The sequence below is a fragment of the Suricata suricatta genome, chromosome 7, assembly GCF_006229205.1.
Source record: "Suricata suricatta isolate VVHF042 chromosome 7, meerkat_22Aug2017_6uvM2_HiC, whole genome shotgun sequence".
NCBI classification, from domain to species: Eukaryota; Metazoa; Chordata; class Mammalia; order Carnivora; family Herpestidae; genus Suricata; species Suricata suricatta.
The window spans coordinates 111,842,972-111,869,416 of record NC_043706.1 but is presented as its reverse complement, the minus strand read 5'-3'; the positions used below and the strand labels follow the sequence as shown (position 1 = coordinate 111,869,416).

The 26,445-nt window shown below is 36.2% G+C and overlaps 1 protein-coding gene across 1 annotated transcript in view; it reads right to left on the bottom strand.

Annotated features, from left to right (window-relative positions):
• Window positions 1-1,539: 1,539 nt before the first annotated feature.
• Window positions 1,540-26,445, bottom strand: part of LAMA2 (laminin subunit alpha 2) — a 600,504-nt gene continuing 575,598 nt past the window's right edge. The window contains exons 62-65 of the mRNA XM_029943224.1: window positions 19,138-19,291; window positions 16,712-16,842; window positions 14,279-14,501; window positions 1,540-6,443 (exon numbers count right to left, since the gene is read on the bottom strand). Coding sequence (XP_029799084.1) covers window positions 6,286-6,443; window positions 14,279-14,501; window positions 16,712-16,842; window positions 19,138-19,291 — 666 coding nt within the window. The 3' untranslated portion in view covers window positions 1,540-6,285. The remainder of the gene's footprint in view (window positions 6,444-14,278; window positions 14,502-16,711; window positions 16,843-19,137; window positions 19,292-26,445) is intronic.

Here is a 26,445-nt window from a genome sequence, read left to right as displayed (position 1 = left end):
ACCCAGGTGCCCCTAGAAACCAATTTATAAGAAAAAATAAATTGTTATATTATGTCCAGTTAACTATTTATTTACTCCACTAAATTATTCACAGTAACAATATGTTAGTTTTGAGAAATGCCTGCATGTACTGGGAAAATTCCCTTTTTAATTGTCATTGAAAAATAAAAAATGGAAACAATTAAAATCAATTTTATTGTATAAAATATAAAAATTGCTAACATCAGATTATATAGTTTTGATTCATTTTTGATGCTACAACACATTGCTGAAATTTTAATCAAAATATTAATATAAATTCTAGAATCAAACAAAAGGAATATATATATTTAAATTGGACATTGCTTTTATTTTTTATTATTTTTTAAAAGTAAGCATTGCCTTTAAAATGAGAAAAGTAACAATCTATTTTTTTTCCTCCCCCTCTCTTCTATCTCTAGCTGTTAATATAGAATAAGATTGGCTGACTTATTCTACACCTCTGAGGAGACTCATGAACTGTCACTTACTTAATTAAATAAATTCTGACAGTTTTAACCCTGGAACATACTCTATAGCGTTTTCAATGCAAAGTACATCTCAATGAAACATTGTCACCTAAAATTTGTAGCATCTATTCAGTGAGTTTTGATTTGGGGCTCATACTTGATCTTGTGTGTTTTTCCCGGTGTATGGGATGTCTTTCTGCATCCGCAGTCAGCAGTCTCTAATGTTGATATTTCAGTTTTAGGGATGATTGCCCGTTTCTCTGAAGTGCCCATCAGGGTACCTCTGATGAATTCTGTGTATGCTGCATAGCTTCTATGCATTTTAAATAAGCCAATCCAAAATACACTCTCCAAATTTGGTCTATTCTGATATTTCTTTTGTGTTTTTAACCATCAATATGACTTCTCTTATATGCAAGATAATGGCTTTATTAGAAAATATTATATAATAAATTACACAAAATTTTAATGTGCTGATCTATATTTTTTAAGTCTATGACTTATGTGATTCAAAAGTAACAAACTGATTAAAAAGTCTATGCATGTTTTTATGATTAGATGTTATACTCAAGAGTTTGAATGTCAAAAGTTAGGCCACATTTCTGAAAAGGAATTTAAAAGTCAATAGTTCATCTGGCCACAAATAATCTGCTCTTGGCTCCAACATTATCAAATCCCTAAGACTGTGTATGTGTGTGTGTGTGTGTGTGTGTGTGTGAGTGTGCACGTGCATGCAGAAAAGCAGAGGCTGGACTAGCCAGAAAGAGAAATAATTATCAAGAAAAAAGTGAAATAAAAAGCTGTAATTCTAAGCTTTTTTTCCCTCTTAATGTTATTTTAAATTTCTAAAATAATACTTATTTCGCAAGAAATGTAGCAATGAAAACATGCTTAGGGAATTGAGAAAATTCACTGATAAATGAACTCATTGTGTGAATTGGTTTTTGGTTTTGATTTAAGCTATTCCAGTTGAGCTGGTTTCTTCTCCTCACCTTCTGCTCTGCTAAAGTATAGTTTTCAAAAGGTTAAATATTTATGACTCAGGCAAATATAACGTGAACACATGTCAGAGATTTTATTTAACTCAATCAAAGAGGGAAGAAATAAGATGATGAACTGGTCTAAAGAGCATTTGAGACACACAGACATATGCATAAAGGAATATTAGGGTAAGATTTCTCAGATAAAAAGTTGTTAGCTTCAAGCAGACAAAATTTATTTATATTTCTACTAAACAAAAATCTACAAGATACCTTTGACACTACAGAGTTGTAAAATAGCCCAGTCAACAGAAAGTCAAGCCCAGCACTGCCCTGAAAAAGCACCCAGCATATTCATCCCCTAATACTCTTAGTTTTGGTGTGTCCATACTCCTCTATCTACACTCACTCCCTTGGTGATCTCATTCAGTCTTGTGGCTATAAATAACATCAACGTTCTGATGACTCCCATATTTATACCTATAACTCCAGACTCGTTTTCCAATTGCCTCTGGTACAGTGGCCTTATCTACTAGATAAGTTTAAAATTAATATATCTAAAACCACTGACTTGGTTTTCCTTTCTGTAAAAGACCTACTTTGACTACAACCCCTTCTCCAAATAATGCTACTCTATTCTTTCAGATGATTAGAAGGTATCAGTACTTTATTTTCTCATTCTCCATAGGCAATCTTCATTTTGCCTTAATTGCCTCTTTTGATCCCCTTCAGTCACATTTTAAGGTATTGGGGGCTAAAATGTCAACACATGAATTTGGAGAGCGGGGAGCACAGTTTATGTCATAACACTCTCTTTGATAGAAACACTAATCTATCAAAATATATCAGAATCTAATCACTTTTCACCGCCTCCAGTGCTACCTCTTATATTATTAGTTACGTCCCTGCAGAGGGCTGAGCTCTAGAGAGACAACCTTCCCAAATAAATTGGGGCTTTGATTTGTCCACAGGTAAATTAGTAGTTCTTCAAACATGAATATACAAACCAGGAAAGCTCTCCAGAGAGTCCTTTCTGCTGAAAAGTTCAGTGAGTGGTTATATTGAGAACACTGTTTCTTTGACTTATAATTACTATGTAGCTATTCCTAATATCCCCAAGCACATATAAAAACAACTTCCTCTATTTAAGTATGTTGTGAATATTCTTTCATTTTTTAGTCTCAATTTTTTCCTGATCATTTATGTAAGTGATAATGGTCACTGTTAAAATAATTGATTTCTCTGAAGTACATGTCACTCTAAAGGGACCTGAAACATGCTGACCTAGGTATATTTGTATGCATGGATGCATGTATGTATGTATTTATGCAGAAAGGCTCTGCATTAGTTTGCTGAGACTGCCATAGCAAAGCACCGCAGATTGGGTGGCTTAAACAGTGGAAATGCATTTTCTCACAATTCTGGAGGCTGTATTTCTTAGTTCTAGATGTTGGCAGGGTTGGTTTCTTCTAGAGCCTCTCTCCTGAGCTTGTAGATGGCTATCTTCTCTCTGTGTGTTCACATGGTCTTTTCCCTATGTCTATCTGTGTCTTATTCTCTTCTTATAAGGACATCCGTCATGTTTAGGGCCCACCCCTATGACTTCATTTTCCCTTAATTACAGGATTCTTTTCAATCCCTTTCTGCAATTACAGTCACAACTTTAAGGTGTTGGGGGCTAACACTTCGACACATGAATTTGGAGAGGAGGGAGCACGGTTCATGTCGTAACACTCTCACTTTGACAATGGGTACATATTTCATGTCACTTAAGGTGTCTGCCACAAACGCCAAAGAGTGATTCTGGGTCACTAATCTGCATAAGAGAATTTCAGGTGCAGCCTGGGGGGGGTCCCTTCAAGTGCCCCTTGGGTCCGAAGTATCTACTAATCTCGGTCAAGCAAATGAGTATAGTACATAGATTTGTATCTCTCTCTTGATTCAACAGAGATTAAAAGACATTGAGAAATGTCTTTGTATTCCTGCATTAATTGGAAGTCATATCTTTTGCAAGTGATAGTGAAAAACTGTGCTCTGTACTGGTGAAAGCTATTGTATTTTGTTTCCATAATAATTGTAGATACCAATTTTATTCCCTAATAATTCCATAAATATTTCACACAAAATTGAGATTTTCAATTTGTCAAAGCAGTCTTTTCCTCTGGCATTAAGCAGAAAATCTCGAGGAGTTTTGTAGTTGGAGACAATAGGCTAAATCAAAGAAGAAGAAAGTAGTTGTGATTTTTAAAATCACTAAGTGAAACTTTAAGTGTCTGGCAGTGTTCTAGAGCTTTGGGGCTGAAATCTGCTCGGCTCCTTATATTCCATTGTCAGCTGTGCTCACCATGGTAACTTCAATAAAACTCCCTTCATAAATGTTTTTCTTCTGAAGTGCAAAGCACCTTCTTAAAGAAGGTTGACAACCTGGTAGGAGTGGGTGTTTGAAAAATAAATGAAAAGGATTCTGCCGTCTTCGTGATTGCTGTGGGTGGAAGGAGGTGAGGAAATTATTGAGGGGATTAAGGTTGGGTGAAGGAAATGTTTTTCTTTGGGATAAAAATCTGATTATTGAGGTAGAAAATTAAAATATGCGAGACAATCTTTTGCTCTTCATAAAGTTTCCTTATTTCTCATCATAGAATTTGGACAAGTTTTGTCCATACAAATTCATGATCCACTTTCGAATATGGATTTTGTCTGGGACAAATTTAGCCAATACCTGATTCAGTGAATTCTACTTGGGTCCAGATCAGCTTTCTTAGGGCTACTTTGGAGAACTTAACTAGTGTGGGACTTTGAGCAAACATCAACTCTCTCTGGGTTTGTTCCAGTTCCTCCCCATAAAATATGGAGGCAGTAGAAATCCAAGTTTTCAGCCTTGGCCACATATTAGAATCAGCTGGAGATGTTTAGAAAATGCCAATGCCAGAGCCCTACTCAGAGACTATTTAAGGTCTGAGGTGATATCCAGATATAAGATTCTTTTCTTTTTTTATGTACCCAAGGCAATTTTAATGTCTAGCAAAAGTTGAGAATCACTGTATTTATTGATTTCAAAGGGCCCTTCCAATTCTACCTAAGGCATTCACCTACAAATAGACTTCAACAGGACTTGACTCAGATAGGATTATTAATTGAGTAACTTTGCTTTCAAATTTGTTATATTTCTTTCTGTTGAGGCTTCAGGGGATAAAAGTGCATTAACTTTTAACTTAGGAACTTAGCATCTTTAGTTCTGTTTATCCACTTATTTTCCAGGTAGGCCCAAATCTTGTCAGCATTCAGTGGAGAAGGAACATCTTCATCTTTAAGACACATTGGCTCTCAGAGAGTTTTATGACTTACGGATGGCTCAAAAGGCATTAACTTGATTCCATATTGTTTTTTTTTTTATATGTGAGGAAATGGCCAAGACAAAGTCAACAACAGATTCTTAGAGGACTCTACAACTAATTTGGCATAGTGGATAATTTTTCTCTTCAGAACAGTAGTTTTCATTCCTGATGGAACTTTAGAGTTGCCTGGGAAGCTTTTTAAGAATCCTCATGCCAAGGATACATCCTAGACCAAATCAAGCATACCGGGTTAATTCCAAAAGGGAGCCATGATTGAGAATTGCTTGTTCTAGAATGAGGTTGTGTAGGCAAATGGTATCAAGCAACTGGCTAATGGTGAAATGCTAAGAGTGTGTTAGCCATCTGCTTGATTAGGAACAGCACCTTCTTTTCCATTCTGGATAGCACTGTCAAAAAGGATTATTCTTCTTTTGTTAAAATTACCATGTGAAGGAAGTCTGGTTTTTTTTATATGTTCAGCATTATTAGACTACAACTACTTTACTGAAGATGGCAAATGAAACATTTCCTTCTTAAATTAATGAATAAAATCTAAGTCAGTCTTCTCACAGACCCCTTTGAAGATGACTGAAAGAGTGGATAAAAGAGGAACTAAACAAAGACATTTTTGGGGGAAATTAATTTGTTAACTCAAATTACAACTCAAAAAGATCAGCAATGTACTTCTATTAAGTTTCTAGTTTATTGTTTCCTGGTAAGTAAAAATGCATTTCAGCATTATTCCTCTGTGGTTATGTATACTGTAATATTCACTGAAAATCTAAGGAGCCCATAGTTTCAGTAATGTAGTATCAAATGTGTGCTTAATTGTCATTCTGGAGCTTGGTTCTGATGTCTCCCCAAAGCCTATAAATCATTATCAAACAAGAAAATCGAGTAATTAAGCTCTCTGGCCAGAATCTAATCTATACTCTCTAAATATATGCTCCGCACAAAAAAAGTATTCACTCATGGCTAAACTCCCTAATAATAAACCTGGATCAGGGAAATGATTTTCTAATGCTTTCTCAAACATAGGGAGTAAAGGAGCTGACTTCCTCCCAAACATGCCAAACCCATTGTTTTCAGTGGCCTGAATAGAAAGCCAAAGCTGATATACGTGGAAAAGGATGATAAAAGTATTAATAAGAGTTAGTGAAAACAAACAAAAAGTTGCCTTCACAAATTACATCTGAACTTTTCTTGAGATGATTTGAAGGCATGTTGCAAATTCAATAATTTATGGTCAGTTGCCTTTCATCTTTAAAATCACAAAGAACAAGCAATTATTTAGAATGAAATAAGTGGTTTAATATTCATGGACTTAAATTGAATTTAAATTCAGTCTGGTATCTGAATTAGCACCATCTGAATACAAAAAGAATTCAATATACATGCACAAATTAGTTTTAATAACATATACAGGTAAGATATATTTGTTTTACTTGATATACTTATTTTGAAGGCCCTTCCTTAAACTTATTAGTTGGCTGGGCACGATACAGGTTGAACGCCCCACAGTTCCAGGGCCTTGGCAAAATTGACCTCCAGTGGCTTGCCTGTGCCTTTCGTGAGCCTCAGAGATCGGATGCAGCCTCGGAATCTAATGTTGGTTGTCAGACCAAACTGATTGAGGCCATCTGCAAAAGAAAGCAAAAAGGACTCAGTTTTGAAATGCAGCTTCTATGTTAAAGGTATTTTTAAATTTTTAATCCCAGTGTAGTTAACATACTGTATTACATTATTTTCAGGTGTAAAATATAGTGATACAAGAATTCCATATATGACTCGGCTCATCAAGATTAAGTGTGCTCTCAGTCCTGTTGGCCTGTTTCATCCATCCTCTCACCCACCTCCTCTCTGGGAACCACCTGTTCTCTATAGTTAAGAATCTGCATTTTTGATTTTGGGGTTTTATTTTTTGGTTTGTCTCTCTTTTCCCTCTTCATTTGTTTTGTTTCTATAATTCCAGATATAAGTAAAATCATCATACTATTTGTCTTTCTCTGATTGGCTCATTTTGCTTAGCATTATACCCTCTGATCTATCCATGTTGCAAATGACAGGATTTTATTCTTTTTCATGGTTAATATTCTATTGTATGTATGTATATGTGTGTGTGTGTATCCACATTTTATCTGTTCATCTATTGATAGACATTTATCTGCTTCCATAGTTTGGCTATTGTAAATAATGCTGCAATAAGCATAGAGGTGCATATATCCCTTCAAATTCTTATTTTTGTATTTGAGTATATACCCAGTAGTGTGATTACTGGATCATAGGGCAGTTCCATTTTTAATTTTTTGAAGAACCTTCATACTGTTTCACCCTGGCTGCACCAGTTTGCATTCCCACCAAAAGTATATGAAGGTTCATTTTACTGCACATTCTCTCCAACTTGTTTCTTGTTTTTTAATTTTAGCCATCCTGCTAGTGTGAGGTGGTATCTCATTGTGCTTTTGATTTGCATTATCCTGGTGATGAGTGATGTTGAGCATCTTTTCATATGTCTGTTGGCCATATGTTGTGTCTTCTTTAGAGAAATGTCGGTTGATATCTTCTGCCCATTTTTTATTGGATTATTTGGTTTTTGGGTGTTGAGTTGTATTGGTTCTTTATATATTTTAGATACTTTTTATCAAATATATCATTTGCAAATATATTTCCCATTCAGTAGAGTGTCTTTTAGTTTTGTTGGTTGTTTGCTGTGCAGAAGCTTTTTATTTTGATGTAATACTAATAGTTTATTTTTTGCTGTCATTTCCCATGTCTCAGGAGATACATCTAGAAAGATGTCTTTATGGCCCATGTCAGAGAAATCACTGCCTGTGCTCTCTTTTAGGATTTTATGGTTTCAGGTCATGCATTTAAATCCTTAAGCCATTTTGAGATTTTTGTGTGTGTGTGTGGTGTAAGAAAGTGGTCCAGTTTGACTCTTTTGCATGTAGCTGCCCTGTTTTCTCAACACCGTTTGTTGAAGAGACTTTTTCCTATTGCATATTCTTGCCCCTCTTGTCAAATATTAACTGTGGGTTTATTTCTAGGCTTTGCATTCTGTTCTATTGATCTATGTGTCTATTTTTGTGCCAGTAGCATATTGGTTTGATTATTACAGGTTTGTAATATTGCTTGAAATCTGAAATTATGATACCTCCAACTTTTGTTTCTTTTTTAGGATTGCTTTGGCTATTTGGAGACTTTTATGGTCACACAAATTTTAGGATTGTTGGGGTAGCTGGCTGGTAGAATGTACAACTCTTGATCTGAGGATTGTGAGTTTGAGCCTCACACTGGGTTTGGAGATTACTGAAAAAGAATATCTTTTTTTTAAAAAAAAATGTAGGATTGTTTGCTCTAGGTCTGTGGAAAACAATTAGTATTTAAAAAATTTTTTTAAGTGTTTATTTATTTTTGAGAGACAGAGTGCAAGTGGGGGAGGGGCAGAGAGAGAGAGAGATACAGAATCTGAAGCTGGCTCCAGGCTCTGAGCTGTCAACACAGAGCCTGATGTGGGGCTTGAACTCACAAACCATGATATCATGACCTGTGCCGAAGCTAGATGCTTAACCAACTGAGCCACCCAGGTGCCCCCACAATTAGTGTTTTGAAAGGGGTTGTTTAAAAAAATGTTTTTAATGTTTTATTTATTTTTGATACAGAGAGAGACAGAGCATGAGAGGGGGAGGGGTAGAGAGAGAAGGAGACACAGAACCGGAAGCAGGCTCCAGGCTCTGAGCTAGCTGTCAGCACAGAGCCTGACACGGGGCTCGAACCCACGAACGTGAGATCTGACCTGAGCTGAGGTCAGAGGCTTAACCGACTGAGCCACCCAGGCGCCCCGAAAGGGGTTGTTTTAATCTGATGATTGCTTTGGGTAGTATGGACATTTTAACCGAGTTTGTTCTTCCAAATCATGAGCCTGGAATATCTTTCCATTTGTTTGTGTCATCTTCAATTTCTTTCATCGATATTTTTATAGTTATCAGCGTAAAAGTCCTTTTCCTACTTGGTTAAGTTTATTCCTAGGTATATATATACTTTGGTGCTTGTACCTGGAGTTGTTTTCTTAATTTCTCCTTCTGCTGCTTCATTAATTGTGTATAGAAATGTGACAGATATCTGTAGGTTGATTTTATATTGCACCCTTACTGAAATCCTTTATCAGTTCTAGTAGTGTGTGTGTGTGTGTGTGTGTGTGTGTGTGTAATTTTGGTTTTTTTTTATATAGGTATCATGTCATCAAATAGTGAAAATTTTACTTCTTCCTTACCAATTTGGATAGATTTTATTTCTTATTTTTAAAAATCTAATTGCTATGGCTAGGATTTCCAGTACTATATTGAAGAAAATTAGTGAGAGTCGCAATCTAGTCTTATTTTTAACCTTAGTGAAAAACTCTGATTTTCACTATTGAGTACAGTGCTAACTATGGGTTTTTCATACATGGCCTTTATTTGTTGAGCTATGATCCTCTAAACCTACTTTGTTGAGGCTTTTTATCACGAATAAATATTGTACATTGTCAAATGCTTTTTCTGCATCTGTTGAAATGATCATATGGTTTTTATCCTTTCCTATTTGATTATGGTGAATAATTTTTTAAAATGTATTCTTGGATTCAGTTCGCTAGTATTTTGTTGAGAATGTTCGCATCTATTTTCGTCATTTATATTGGCCTATAGTTCTCTTTCTCTCCCTCTCCCTGTCTGTCTCTTTTGTAGAATCTTATTCTGTTTTTAGTAATGCTGGCCTCAGAGAATGAAATTGGAAGCTTTCTTTCCTCTTCTATTTTTTGAAGTTTGAGAATAACATGTATTCACTCTTCTTTAAATGTTTTGTAGAATTCACTTGTGAACCATCTGGTCCTGAACTTTTGTTTCTTGGGAGTTTTTTGATTACTACTGATTCAATTTCATTTCTGTTAATTGGTCTTTTCAAATTTCCTATTTCTTCCTGACTCACTTTTGGGTGTTTATATGTTTCTAGGAATTTACCATTTCCTCTAGGTTATCCAATTTGTTGGCATAAAATCTCTCATAGTATTATTTTATAATTCTTGGTATAATTTCTGTACTTTGGGTTGTTATTTCTCCTCTTTAATTTCCAACTCTGAGTTCTTTCTTTTGTTCTTTCCTTCTTTCATTCATTCTTTTTTTGGAGACTAGCTAGAAGTTTATCAATTTTGTTCATCTTTTCAAGAAACTAGCTACTGCTTTTATTGATCTGGTTTTTGGTTTGTTGTTGTTTCTTTGTTTGTTTCTATTTCATTTATTCCTGTGCTAATTTTTATTATTTCTTCTGTTGGTTTTGGGTTTGTTGCTCTTTTTCTAGTTCCTTTAGGTGTAAGTTTATGTTGTTTATTTTAGGTTTTTTCTTTTTGATGTAGATCTGTATTGCTGTAAGCTTCCCTCTTATAACCAACTTGCTGCATCCCAAAGATTTTGGACCATTGGGTTTTTATCCATGTATTTTTTAATTTCTTTTTTGATTTCTTGGTTGACCAATTCATTGTTTAGTAGCATGTTACTTATCTCCATGTATTTGTGTTTTTTTCAAAATTTTCTTGTAGTTGATTTCTAGTTCCATTGCATTTGGGTCAGAAAAGATGCATGGTATGATTGTGATCTTTTTATATTTGTTGAGACTTGTTCTGTGGCCTAATATGACATATTGTGGAGAATGTGCCATGTGCACTTAAAAAAATGGTATTCTGTTGAATATATGTGTTAAATCCCTCTTGTCCAGTATGTCATTCGAAGACACACTTTCCTTATTGATTTTCTGTTTTGATTATCTGTCCATTGAGGAAAACAAGTGTTAAAAAGGGGTGTTACTGTACTATTCTCAGTTACTTTATACTTGTTATTAGCTTTTTAAAGGTTTTGTTATTTGAGTGCTCCATATTGGGTGCATAAATATTTACCATTGTATACATCTTTTTGGTGGATTTTCCCCTTTATTGTTATGTAGTGTTATGTCATGTCCTTCTTTGCCTCTTGTTAATTTCTTTGTTTCAAAGTCTATTTTGCCTGATAGAAGTATTGCCACCCTGACTTTCTTTTCATATCTATTTGCATGATAAATATTTCTCCATCCCCCACATTCAATCTACAGGTGTCTTTAGGTCTCAAATGAGTTTCTTGTAGGCAGAATATAGATGGGGTTTGTTTTTTTATCCATTCTGATATCCTATGTCTTTTGATTGCAGCATTTAGTTCATTTACATTTAGTTATTTTTGATAGGTATAAATTCATTGTCATTTTGTCATTTGTTTTGTGGTTGCTTTTGTAGATCTTCTCTGTTCCTTTCTTCCATTGCTCTCTTCACTCACCATAAGTTGGTTTTCCTTAGTGATACACTGGATTCCTTTCTCTTTGTATTTTGCATATCTGTTGCTGGTCTTTGACTTGTGGTTACCATTAGGTTTGTATATAACATCATCTGCATACGGCAGTTTATATTAAATTGATGGTTGCTTAAGTTTAAACCAATTTTTTACTCCTCTCCCTGCCCTGCACATTCCTCCCCCCCCTCCATTTTAGGTATATGGTGTCATACTTTACATCCTTTTATTTTGTGGGTCCAGTGACAGATTTTTTTTTTAAAGATATACTGATTTTTGCTGCTCTTGTGGTTTCTGTCATTTTAATTACTATGTGTTTTGGTGTAGACCCCCTTGTGTTGATTTTGTTGGGGGATTTTTGGGCCTCCTGGATCTGAATTTGTGTCCTTTCCCAGGTTTACCAAGTTTTCAGTTATTATATCTTCAAGTAAATGCTCTGACCCCTTTTCTCTCTCTCCTTCTTCTGGGATCCCTATAGTGTGAATGTATTACTCTTGATAGAGTCACTGAGTTCTCTAAGTCTATTGTTATTTTGCATGATTTTTTCTCTCACCTGCTCAGGTTGATTATGTTTCATTACTCTGTCCTCCAGGTTGCTGATTTATTCTTCTGCTTCTGCTAATTTGCTATTTTTTCTATCTAGTGTATTTTTAATTTCAATTATTGTGTTCTTCACCTCAGATTTTTTTTTTATCTCTTTGTTAAGGGTCTCATGATATTCTCCACTCTTTTCAAGTCCAGTGAGTATCTTTATGATCATTACTTTAAGTAATATGCCTAATAGAGGATTTATTTGTATTTTCTTAGGTCTCTTGCTGTAATTTTGTCTTGTTCTTTTATTTTCCTCTGTCTCCTCATTTTCTCTAACTATCTGAATCTGTTTCTGTGTGTTAGGAAAGTCAGCTAAGTCTACTGCTCTTGAAAGAAGTGGGTAGGCATGCGCTTTTAACAAGGTGGAGCTGGTTTTCTGCCCTGAGAGAAGAGGTCTCTGCTGCTGAGACCAGGCCAATCCACGGAATGTCATGAGCAAGGTGCATAGTTTGAGCAAGGTGTGCATGCCCTCTGGGAGATGACTGACCACTGCCACTGGGACAGAGGCCCTGCAGAACATGAGGTAGGGAGATGTGGTATTAGTAAGGTTTGTACCTGGTTTTGTGAGGGAGGGATCCGTGGAGTCAACACTGAAGCAGGCTGGGCTGGAGGGGGTGGGGCAGGCTTGGTGTAAACCAGTTAAGTCATGAAAAGGTGGGACTGCTCTAGTTCCAGCAGGTGGCTGTGGGTTTGTGCTGGGGGTAAGGGAGGGCAATGGTGCTTGCTGGCTACTTTATTTCTGGAGGAGTCTCCCAGCAATCTCTGTCCTTCTGGAACAGTAAATGACTTCCCTCCCTTATGCCCCAGGTGTTTTTCAAACTTCTGCTTCTCTGCTGTATCTCTGTGGGCTGTTGGTTGTGCTGTCTCTTGAAGGGTGGGGACTCTGTTTCTTATCACCCTTCTGGATCTCCCAGACCCAGTCTTTAAGGTCCTAGGCTCTAAGCCTTGCTGGTTGTAAGAGCTCACAGAATGTGGCCCCTCTGGTTTTCAGAGTGAGACATTATGGGGATTTGACTTCCCCCACATAGACTCCCCAGTGTGAAAGTCTGTTTCTCTCCCCTCTCCATACCCATGGCTCCCTCACTTCCACCGACGGCCTGTGGTCCTTTAACTCCTCACTGCGACTCAGCCCTTCCTACCCCCTTCAATGTGGCCTCTTCTCTACATTTAGTTATGGAGTTTTTTCCTCCAGTCTTCAGTAAATTCTGGATTATTTACACTGATAATGTGTGTTATCTAGCTGTATCTGTTGAATGAGGTGAGCTTAGCGTTGTCTCTGCCATCTTTGCTGAAAGTTTTTAAAGACCTATTTTAGTGAACTGTTTGCAAAGCTAAGCACAAAATCACTAACTTTACTTAAAACAGACTTCCAATTCAATTTCAAGCTAACAACTAAACTTGTAGAGTCTCTTTAGCTATGTGTTCTGAAATTTGGAGAGATGTAGAATTGTAAATTTTAGGATAGCAAAATATATTATGGAATTTTATTTAATGAAACAAATCAATTGATCAAATATTTTACTGAATTAGGACATGGGCTTTTAGGGGTGACTTTATTACTTTCTTATATTGTAAAAATATTTCCCAAAAGGTTAAGTCGGATGAAAACTCACACAAAATATGTTCTTTGTTAGGACACTCCATTCTTTCAGCAGGCCTAGAAGGTGCTAACTAGGATCCCATTTCATAAACTGTAAATGGAGAAATACATTATCTCCTTCAAACTATCTTGGGGGTTATCCTGATTGAAGCATAGATGGCTCCTTTTCAAGCCCAGAGGCAACTTTGGAAAAAGGATCTCTGAATTGGTCCCCATTTCTCCTATATCTTTTCCTACATTAACCACTGGTGGCTGCATATATATTTTGCTTGTTTTATAAAACAAAGGAACTTTAGATGGGAACGACAGTTTCTCTTGCCAAAATGCTGAAAGACCATTCCAAGAGTCTGTGTTGTTATAGTATTTATAAAGAGGTGGTTAGGTTATTTCTCATCAAGTTGGGCACTCTTGTTTATGGGCACTCTAGGTAACTCTGTGGTTTATGTGCTCTACTTAATGTGCTGGACAGGGGTTTTGAATGCAGATTTATTGCTTAGGTTTCTTTGTAATATAAATATAAACTCTATAATAACCTAAGGGGGAAATTAGCTGGGTTTAACCCAATGATTTCCAGAACTCGAGGAAATAAGTTCCATAACATTTTATGATTCCACTGGAATATTGATTTTCAGAAAATCAGAAAGAACACCAATTCTGACGGTTAAATACCTCATATCTTTTATAAGCCAAATTCATTTCCTCTAGCCCCCATCTCCTCATGAATGAAACTTTGGGGGCTAGCATGTAAAGTTCAGTCCCATGTGGTTTATATAGGTAATATGCTCATTTTACACACTGGAAATTTCAGGCGCTATTTATGGGCATAGATTCAAAAGCTAAGAAGTATACTTAAACACACATTCTTGGACATATTTATAGAAAGATGTAAATATTTTAAATCCACTAACAAATTCTTGCTGGGGTAGATAAGGCTTACCTGGGAAACCTCCAACAAACACAGGGTCATTTGTGTCAGCTGATGTAGATGCTTGGTTGGGACTCTGGGCTTCCACCTGGTTCCCATCTACTATCAACTCGATGCGGTGTTTGATCTTGTTGGCTGTGACTTTATGCCATTGCCCATCACACAAATGCCCTGGGATCCCAGCATCATAGACAGCAGTGAATTGGCCGGCACCATTGTCCACATGAAACAGAAGCTAGCAAATGGGAAATTCAACAGTCACAGATGGTTTCATTAGAAAGGTTTCGTGATGGTTGTCATAGCAGATGCTATGTTCATTTCTAACTATTCCAGCCAATGCCTTTTCTAGAGACATATCTTAGACATTTTAAAAATTTAAAAAAAAATCTTGACAAATTAAAACATAGTTTAATGACCAGAAATCACAAAATATGTTCTTTGTTTGGGGCAAGATGTGTGAGACTACTCATAATTCTGCTTACAAAAAATGTGATATATAATTTGAGCCTAAGTGATAAAAAAAAAGGGTCTTATATACACAGAAACAAATTCTACCATAGATCTTTATAGAGTCTGATAGTTCTTAGTGAACCTTATAAAATTTCTAAAAGATGTTTAGAGTGATTCGATTTACAAATTCATTTTAGAAGATGATTGGTTTTTTTAAATTTAGTTTTGAGAGACAGAGAGAGACAGCGTGAGCTGGGGAGGGTCAGAGAGAGAGAGGGAGACACAGAATCTGAAGCAGGCTCCAGGCTCTGAGCTAGCTGTCGGCACAGAGCCCGACGCAGGGCTTGAACCCACAAACCATGAGATCATGACCTGAGCCAAAGCTGGACACTTAACTGACTGAGCCACCCAGGTGCCCCTTTAGTGTTCTTAATAGACCATTCTAACATTTGCACCCATAAGTTTAATTCATGTTGATAAATCAACCACAGATATGATTATTAAGTGAATGAAAACTTGTCCTTTGATACTGAGTTTCTTGATTTGTATTTGATGTTTTAATTGTATGCTTTCTTTCTTTTTTCCTTCATAGATTTCATTTTATATGCAGGATTGAGAATAACATAAATTACTTTTTTGGACAAGCTTCATGTCACAGGTGCCAGAGACTTTGAGCCAGAAGGCCAGTTAAATTCTTAACAATGTAGAACTTAGATTGGAAGGTCATGTCTAAATGAGAAAAACCTGTTTTCAGTAACATGCAACAGTCCCTGAAATTTGAAATGACAGAATTCTTTTGAAGCTGATGAAGAAAAGAAAAAATAGTCAGTCTTGCAACACGTTTGACAAGGTAAAAGAAAAGACATGCATGGTTTTTCATCTTTTTTAAAACAACAATAGGTGAAAAGTTTGTAAACTAACCAGAGATGTCAATATTAAGGTTTTACTATATTGGGTGGAGTTTGTAAGAGCGGCACTTGGTGACAAATGCACACATATTGTGACGGAACTTGATACTCTGACAAATTGATAGTAACCAGCTAAAATCAGGCGATGAAATGAAGCGAACGCCAACAAGATGTAGTGAGCATGTTTGAAAATCTGGCAAAGCCAAGAATTGTTGCTTATCCGTCGCCCTTCCCTGCCTTTGTACTCCTGGATATTTTTGCTTTACTGCCTTTGAGGATGGTTTGAAGACAGGAGGAAGAGTGAAGGCAACAGAAAGCATATTTGAGGTCACGATGTGGCCTTTCTTCGTGGGTGCCAGAAGTCTATGAGTGGAAATATGCACAGGGATGAAGCATGATTCCTATTTAAGAGCCAGATAGAAAATTTGGGCAACTTCTTGCTTTGCCTGCCTCTTTACCTGCTGCCTGCGGTACAAAGTATATGCACGGGGCATCTGGTTGCAGGTGGCTGTTCATAGGCAGGCAGGGGCCAGAGAGGTGTTTAGAATTAGCTTATCCATTAAAAACAAATTAACAAAATACACTATGTTGATGTAAATTTAGTATAAGTCTGTAATTTGTTGAAATGGTATCTGGATTATTTTTAAATAGAAATTGAGAAACTGATGTGTCAGTTAGCCACCTTGACTTCTGAGATGTGCCTACTGTGGTCTAAGAGGCAAAGACTGATTTTAGACAATCCAGACCCCCCTTTTTTCCCCACTGGAATCTATAGTTTTACATACAGTGTATTCACAAAAAGAATATAAGTGTACTTTTAGCAACAATAAGAGCTTGAGATCTAAAACTAGTTGGCCCCATTATGGGTCAACACAATTGGCTTACTGTAGAATTAGCACATTTAAAGCTTACTCTGGTCTACAGATTAAGTGTGTTGAAAACACATGTTAGAGGTACTCTAGAAGGATGGAATGATACAATCTAGCTTTCTCCAACAAAGAATTCAGCAAGACTTCACAATAGTGGTTCTACATACAAACAACAGTATCATGAGGAAATCAGAAATATGTGGACAGCTGACACTCACCCTTCCATCAATCATTTCAATGCCCATTCCATCCATTTTCTGGCTGCTGATTCCCAGAAGAACTCCACTGGTTCTAGTTGTGCGGAATTCAAATTCTACAAGAAGGTCCAGTCCCACTTTGAACCCACCAACTGTACAACGAAGATTTTTTTAAAAATTGTGGATTAGAGTTTAGGGATTATTAGTTCAAATTTGTACAATGGCAATAGTTTAGATTTCAATGCAGATATTAGTCAATTATAATAAGTTCCAGACTCCTATGGCATATACCTCCACCACTGTATCATGTAACACTTTAAAGTTATTGCTTATTTTCTTGGTTGTCTTCCCTCCTAGCATGTAGATTCTGTGAGGGTAATTTTATTACTGTGCCTACCAAGGTATCTGACACACAGGGTAGTTTAATACATAGTTGTTGAATAAATAAATGGATGAACACACACTGAGATTGATTCAAGAATCTCATAGCAATGTATGGTTGTGTTGGAAGTGTTACTATTGGATTAAGTCAAGCATTTCAATGTTATTCAGTAAAATTTTAGTAGGCCACTCTAAGATTACTGTTTCCATTTTTTTTAAATAAAGGAACTGCAAGCATAATTTTGAAGATGATTCTGGGACATAACTAGATTTTTCCAGTTTATCCAGGTAATTCTATAATTTCCTATATTTGATTCATTGATTTATTTACTCTTTTAGGAAGTATTTAAGACATGCCTCTTAGAAACAAAGCCATTAAATATGAGCAGACCTAGACAACGTCAACTGCAAGGAGCATTAGAGAAGAACTATGGAAATTTTATGCATGTCTTCTATTTATTAAGCAAGAAATAAATGCTACGTGTAACCACAGTTGTCCTCAATGAAGGTTAGCATCTAAAACTTACTGTTCTGAGAACCTTGATGAGTTTGGATGTGCAAAGGTAGGCTTAGAGCAGATTTTAAGAGAAAAAGAAGGTGAATTGTTCTGCAAAATAAAACAAAGTGCTTGCTTTTGTATTTTTAGGGAAAAAAGCGAGGAGAAGAAAGGAACAACATGAAACAGTTCAGTGGAAGACAGAGGGAGAGAACTGGCCGGTAAAAGCCCAGTGATCAGGTGGCTCAAAAGATTTTAAGGACAAAGATATCAAAGGTTTAATTGAAGTTGTATGTTTTCCAATGATGAAACCTTCTCTAATCATCCAAGTCTTATAAAGATTGCATTACACTCTGTTGAGGGGATGGCAGGAGTTGTTGGAAATTGGGGAAGTGCCTAATTTTCTCGTCCAGTTTGATTCAGAATGAAAAAAGAGCCCAGGCAGAATAGCAAGTCAATAAATTAGCTGCAGAAGCTGAAGTCTGCCATCAAATTTGACCAAGAGAATGCTAGCCATCTGTGAATTTGAAAAAAATCTTGGGGAAGGCTTTGGATTTTCTCTGCACATGGAATGTAGAGCTCATCAATGTTTTAATGTTTACCATATGCTGTGTTTACCTGTTTTCTGTCTCTGCCATAGGTGAAGTTTCACAATTACACTTTGTTCGAGGGCTTGGCCCTTCCATCTCTGAAAAACTTTTTATGTGAGTATTCCTCTCACCTTTTAAATTCTAGCTCACATGTCCATTCCCCCATAAAACCTTTCTGACTTCCCCAACCAAAATAAATTTTTCTTCTAAATATCCACAGAACCTTGCTTGTATGTCTTTTATAGTTCTAAATCATTTTTTACTTGACTTTGATTTCTGAGCATGCCAAATCTTACCTGTTAATGGTATACTTTTGAAAAAAGAAACATCTTATTTACTTTTTCCCATGATAACTTCTGTATATTATGTGCTCATTAGTGTTTTCCTAACAAACACATGCATGTGTCTATGATAACTCTAGGACTGAATAGTCCATCTTAAAGTATGTTAAGGCCTTTTTGTTGCTACATAGAAGTTATTTTATATTTTTCTTTCCAAATTGTACATTTACTATCAGTGATCCAGACCTGCTCTGGAAATGTTCATTAGGAAGGAACAGATGCTTAGAGAAAAGGGACAGTCGTCATCACCATCAATGAGAAATGGGTACGAGTGGGAGATCATGACATGGAGTGTTAAGAAAGAAAAATGCTATTGCATCTTCAGAAAAGGAAGGAAAACTGAAAAGTATACATACAATTTATTTAAACATATGGCCTTTCTTGTACATTTAATTACATTTATTTAGCTGTTATTGATCTGTAGGGAAGGAGATAGAATAAACTCTCCAAATAGCCTTTTATTTTTTCCATTAATTTTTCTCAGCAAAGATACATTAATCCTTAAATTTTTTTTAATTACTACTATCCATTTTCTTTCTGGTTTAAGTAAATCCAGGACTTTTGGTTTTTCCATACAAGCAAGAAGTTAGTATTTGGACCAAGTTAATATTTAACAGGAAGGAAATGGAAATGCCTCACCTGCTTTGGCAAAACCTGTTCCATCAAAGTATGTTCCTTTCTGAGCATTAGCAAAACACGTTCCAACCTGGAAGCTGGAGGTTGGTTGGTCAAGATCTACAGGAGCCTCCACCATCTGAAAATTCCTGATGCAGCCATCAATGCTGTAGGTCACCTAAATATTCAGGTCAGAAAACAAATAGCAGGTGTTAGCAGAACTTTGCTTTTATATAGGATTCAGTAATTTGTGAGATGTTCTGTGCTGGTCATCATTGGCCAATTTTCTTAAGACAGCCCCCAAACTACCTAAATCTGTTCTGTCACCCCAGGCTTCACATAATGGGGGCAGAGAATCCTCTGTTGTGCTTCTCAACTAGGCTATAGCAAGCTCGTATCCAAATTGTTCTGATATTCTAAATCGTGTACGCTGTGACTGTAATGGGACCACTGGTTTGGCAGAGCTATGTGTCCCATATGAATATCATAACTTTTAATTAATTCCTTATGCTGGTTCTGGTCCAAGATGGTGATATAGAAAGATCCTGAACTTACCACTATGGACACTCTAAATCTGTATCTATCTATAAAGTAATTCTTCCTTTAGAAGAATTGAGGGCTGACTGAATAGCTTCTGGACAACGAAAGAGAACAGCAAGAGATACAGCAATGAAGGAATGGCAACCCCTGGCCCCATGAACTGCAAAGGGAAGGAATAATACTGAGGGAAAGCAGATTCGTCTGACCTGGGGCACAGTATATAAATGGTTCAGCCCCAGAACCCTGCCAAATGGTGGGGATGCTGCTGGAACTCTCTGGGTCACACAGACTGCTGAGAGCCATGGTTTATGTTCCTTCTCCACCTTGATAGCATGGACCAGTCCAGGGTCCAGGCACCCGAGCTGGCCTAGTGCCTGTGAGCCCCAGGCCCCTAGCTTATGCCAGTCCCACCAGAGCAACCCCAGGATAGTGACACTGGGGCCCTCCTGCTTTTCCTACAACTCCAGTCACCATACCGAGGTGACACAGGAACCATGCTTGCTGGAACACTCCCGGGCCATAGTACCTCGGCTCCAGATGGCATTCTGTAGCAACCCTGGCACAGAGCACTCCAGGACCTCCTGACTGATGCCCGTTTTGGCTCCAGCAGCGGGCTCGCTGCATAAGTGCCCCATGCACCTCCAGCCATACCTGCCTCAGTTTCAGCTGTTACCAGGGCACCCCAAGCAGGGAGCACCCCAGAACTCCACAGCCCACATCCCACTTCAACTTTAGCCACCCCAGGATGGCATCCTCTGTGGGAAGAGTCCCCAAATACCCCAGCTTATACCCCCTTCAGCTGTCCTGCCAGGGTGCCCTCCACATGGACAGCTCTGGCGACCCCTGGCATGCACACACTTCAGCTTTACGTGTCTTGTCAGAGCATACTCTAGGCAGAGAGCCTCAGGACCACCCCAACACATGTCTAGTTCCGTTCCAGGCAACCTACCAGGAAAGCTCCAGCAGAGTGCCCTGTGACCCCCTACCAGCCAGCAAGTCACCAGGCAAACATAGTTTGCACAGGGGATGACCGTACACAAGACTGTTCCTTAAAGTGTAGGAGAAGTAGCTGTTCCACTTAATTCACAGAAACGAAAAGTCAAGCAAAATGGAGAGACAGAGAAATAAGTTCCAAACAAAAGGGAAAACTTCAGAAAAAAAAATCTAAATGAAATAGACGTAAGCAATATGCCTAATAAAGAGTTTAAAATAAATTATTGTAAAGATATTCATTCACTGGACTGGAGAGATGAGTGGAAGAACTCCGTGAAAACTTCAGCAAAGAGACAGAAAATCTAAAAAGGAACCAATCAAATCTGAAAACTATAATAACTGAAACGAAAAATGCATGAGAATGAACAACAGATTAACCAGATGCAGAAAAACCCATCAGTAATCTGGAAGATGATAATAGAAAGCACCCAAGCTCAATAGCAAAAAGAAAGAATTTTTAAAAAAGTGTTTATTTGAGAAAGAAAGAGTGAGCATGCAAGCAGGGGAGGAGTAGAGAGAGTCTGAAATAGGCTCCAGGTTGTCAGCACAGAGCCTGATATAGGGCTTGATCTCAAAAACAATGAGATCCTGACCTGAGCTGAAATCAAGAGTTGCACTATTAACCAACTGAGCTACCCAGGCATCCTAAGCAAAAATAATTTTTTAAAAATGAGGCTAGGTTAAAGGATCTTTTTGACAACATTAAGCAAACAAATATTTACATTATAGGGGTGGCAAAAAACTTCTTTAACCTAGAAAAGAAAATAGACTTCCAGATTCTAGAAGCACAGATACTGTCAAACCAGATGAGCCCATTTAAGTCTACGCAATGACATATAATAATTAAAATGCTAAAGATTACAGATAGAGGATATTAAAAGCAGCAAACAGTTATGTAAGAGTAAAATCCCATCAGGCTATCCATTGATTTTTTTTTTTTTAAGTAGAAACTTTGCAGGTTAGAAGGGAGTAGCCTCATATATTTAAGTGTTGAGAGAAAAATAAAATACAGGCAAAAATGCTCTACCCAGTAAGATTATCATTCAGAAATAAAGGAGAGATAAAGAGTTTCTCAGACCAACAAAAGTGGAAGGAGATCATCACCACTGAAGTGCCCTTACAAGAAATATTAAAGGGACTTCTCTAAATAGGTAAGGCCATAATTAGATGTCAGAAAATGAAAAGATGTAAATATGACAGCATATACATAATATGTGGAGAGGGGAATAAAAATGTTTTTCAGAATGTGTTTGAATTTAGATGATGATCAGTATAGACTGCTATATACTTAGGGTGTTATAATGTGATGCTCATGGTAACCCCTAACCTCAAACATTTAATAGGTACCAAAAAATAAAGAGAAAGAAACCCATCCATAATACAACAGTCATTAATCACAAGGGGGCAAATGAATAAAGGAACAGAGAAAAACTATAAAAACAACCAGAAAGCAATTAACAAATGATAATAAGTACATATTAATAATTTCATTAAACATAAATGATTTAAATGCTCCAATCAAAAGGCATAAAGTGATAGAATGGATAAAAAAAATTTCCAACCATCTCCTATATAAAAGAGATTCACTTCAGACCTAAAGACACAGAGTGAAAGTGAAGGGATGATAAGAGAGATTCCATGCGAATGACAGAGAAAAAAAGGGGTAGCAATACCTCTATCAGACAGAGTATAACAGGAGACAAAGGCATCACACAATGATAAATCAATCCAACAAAAGGATATAGCAATTATAAATATCTAAAGTACATAAGGCAGATATTACCAGACATAAAAGGAGAAATTGGCAGCCATTATAAAAATAGTAGGAGACTTTAACACCCTGGTCACATCAATACATACATCAGGATGAAAATCAATAAGGAAATTGTGTCTTTGAATGACACACTAGACCAGATGGACATAACAGATATATACACAACATTCAATCTCAAGACAATAGAATACACATTCTTTTAAGTGCAGATAGAATATTCTTCAGGATAGATTACACGTTAGGCCACAAAATACAACTCAATAAATTAAGAAGACCGACATCATAGAATGTATCTTTTCTGGCGACATGGTATGAAACTAAAAATTAGTCACAACAACAACAAATCTGGAAAAACATAAACATGTGGGTCCTAAACAACATGACATTAAACAACCAATGGGTCGTTGAAGAAAAAAAAAAAAAGCATAGGGACAAATGAAAAACAGACATGGTGAAATCAGTCCTAAGAGGGAAAGTTATACTAACATATAGGCCTATCTCAAGAAACAAGAAAAATCTCAAGTAAAGCATCTAACTTTACACATAAAGGAACTAGAAAAGAACAAAAAAGACCAAATGTGAGTGGAAGAAGAGAAACAGTAAAGATCAGAGCAGAAATAAAGGAAAGAGACAAAACAATAGAAAAGTTCAATGAAACCAAGAACTGGTTCTTCAAAAGAAAAACAAAACCCATAAACCTTTAGCCAGATTCATCAGGGAAAAAAAAGAGGACCCAAATAAATAAAATCAGAGATGGAAGATAACAACCAACACCACAGAAATACAAAAGATTATGAGAGACTATTATGAAAAATTATATGCCAACAGACTGGACAATCTAGTGAAATGGATACATTCCTAGATACCTATAATCATCCAAAACTGAATCAAGAAGAAATAGAAAATCTGGACTGCTCAATTGCTAGTAACAAAATTGAATGGGCAACCAAAAAACTACCAACAAACAAAAGTCTTAGACCAGGTGGCTTCACAGGCAAATTCTACCAAACATTTAAAGAAGAGTTAATACTTACTCTCCTCAAACTAACCTAAAAAGTAGGAGAGGAAGAAAAGCTCTCAAATACATTCTATGAGGCCACCATTAATGTGATACCTAAACTGGACAAAGATGCCAAGAAATAAGAAAACTACAGACCAATATCTTGGATGACTATAAGTGCAAAAATCCTCAATAAAATATTAAACCACATTCCACAATATATTAAAAATATATTAAATAGGACTTATTCTGGTGATGCAAGAATAGTTCAATATTCAAAAATCAATAAGTTTTACCACACTTAACACAATGGAGAATAAAAATCATACAATCACCTCAACAGATACAGAAAAAAACATTTGATAACATTGATAATGTTGATAAAAACATTCCACAAGGTGGGTTTAGAGGGGACATACCTCAATAAAACAAAGGCACTATGTGAAAAACCAATAGTTAATATTATACAAGATGTTGAAACACTGAGAGCTTTCCTCTAAGATCCAGAACAAGACAAGAAGGTCTATTCTTGATACTTTTATTCAACATGGTACTGAAAATCCTAGCCACAGCAATCAGGCAAAAAAAATAAAAGGTGTCTATATTGGTAAGGAAGAAGTTAAACTGTCACTATTTGCAGTGATACTGTACATGACACTATAAATAGAAAAACCTTAAAGACTCCACCAAAAAACTATTAGAAGAAATGAATTCAGTAAAATTTCAGGATACAAAATTAATATTCGGTAATTGATACCATTTCCATATACTAATAACAAAGTAGCAGAAAGAGAAATTTAGAAAACAATTCCATTTACAATTGTACTAAAAAGAATTAAATCCCTAGAAACAAACTTAACCAATGAAGTGAAAGACCGATACTATGAAAACTATAATAATCTGATGAAAGAAATTAAAGATGGGATAAATGAAAAGATATTCCATGTTCATGGATTGGAAGAATTAATATTGTTAAGTAAATATTGTTAAAGCAACCTACAGATTCAATGTAATCTCTGTCAAAATGCCAAAAGCGTTTTTTTTTTTTTTTTTTACAAAACTAGGACAAATAATACTAAAATTTACTGAAATAGCCCAAGCATTCTTAAGAAGGAAGAACAAAGCTGGAGGTATCACAATTGAACCCACAGACTGTGAGATCATGACCTGAGCCGAAATTGGACGCTTAACTGACTGAGCCACCCAGGTACCCCATTATTTTAAAAAATTAAAAACAAATACCTCTATGTAATACCTGAAACCATAAAACCCCTAGAAGAAAACATCAACAGTAACTCCTTTGACAAAGGCCTTAGCAACATTGTTCTAGACATGTCTCCTCAAGCAGGGAAACAAAAGCAAAACTAAACTATTGGGACAACATAAAATGTTTCTGCACAGCAAAGGAAACCATCAAGAAAACAAGGCAACCTACTGAAAGGGAGAAGATGTTTGCAAATGACATATTCAATAAGGGCAGGGGATATGAATAGACATCTTCCAAAGAAGACATACAGATGGCAAACAGACACAGGCAATGATGCTGAACATCACTAATCATTAGGGAAATATAAATCAAAACCACAATAAAACATCTTACACTCTCAGAAAGGCTAGAATCAAAGACAGGAAATAATAAGTTTCTGAGAAGATATGAAGAAAAAGGAACCCTGTATACTACTGTGTGCAAGGGAAGTGAAAATTGATACAACCACTGTGGAAAACAGTATGGAGTTTCCTTAAAAAAAATTAAAAACAGAACTACCATATGATTCAATAATTCCTCTACTGGGTATTTACCCAAAGAAAATGAAAACACTAATTTGAAAAGATAGATGTTTACCTATGTTTAATGCAGAATTATCTACAGCTACCAAGACAAGGAAGCAAATTAAGTATTCAAATGCATGAATGGATAGAGAAGATGGTATTTATATACAACTGAATATTACTGAGCCATAAAAATAGAATGAGATATTGCCATTTGTGATGACATGGATGGACCCTAGAGGTATTATGCTAAATGAAATAAGGTAGAGAAGATAAATAGTATATGATTTTAGTTATATGTAGACTAAAACCAAAAGAAAAGTGAAAACGAACAAAAAGCAGAAACAGACTCATAATTATAGAGAAAAAATTGATGGTTGGCAGAGGGGTAGAGGTGGGGGGATGGGCAAAATGGGTGAAGGGGAGTGGGAGATATAGACATCCAGGTATGGGATGAGTAAGTCATGAGACTAAAAGCTATAGCATAGGGAATCTAGTCAGTAGTATTGTAATAGCCTTGTATAGTGATAAGTGGTGGCTACACTTGTAGTGAGCATAGATAGCATAATGTATAAATTTGCTGAATTACTATGTATACTTGGAACTAATGTAACATTGTGTCAACTATATGATTAAAAAATAAATTAATTAGTCCCTTATGTTTCTATTTCATATTTCTATTAATAGTTTATTAACCTCACTATCTATATATACATTTTGTCAGAATATAATTTCAAATTCTATTTGAAAAGATAATTCAGTTTGGCTTAGTGTTTCTTCCTTATGAAAATCTAATGAAAGCAGTGGATTCATTCCCAAGAAAATGCATATACAAATAATTCAATCATACTCTACTCCATTATATTTCATCTGGTTTTAGGGACACAAGTTAATCTCTCTTGCCACTCTCCAGAGATTCTCATTTTGATAGGTCTAGGTATCATATCCAGTAGCTATGAAAAGAACGTAATACTAATCACCCACAAGAGGAGGCAAAGGCTGAGAATTAAACAATAATGATGAACAGTTGTGTTTGATGAAGAATAGCTCTGCATTATCATGTGTTCTAATCTGAGCGTAAAAATGTAACACATTTCTTTGTAATACGTTCTCTAAAAACATGGATCAGGGGATAGGTCTTAAATATCTATCTTAAATAACTATCAGGGGATATTTCTTAAAATAATGCTTTCCAAAGGAAACTAGGATACATGGTCTGAAAAAAAATTGTGTGACTACTAATTTATAAAATTGT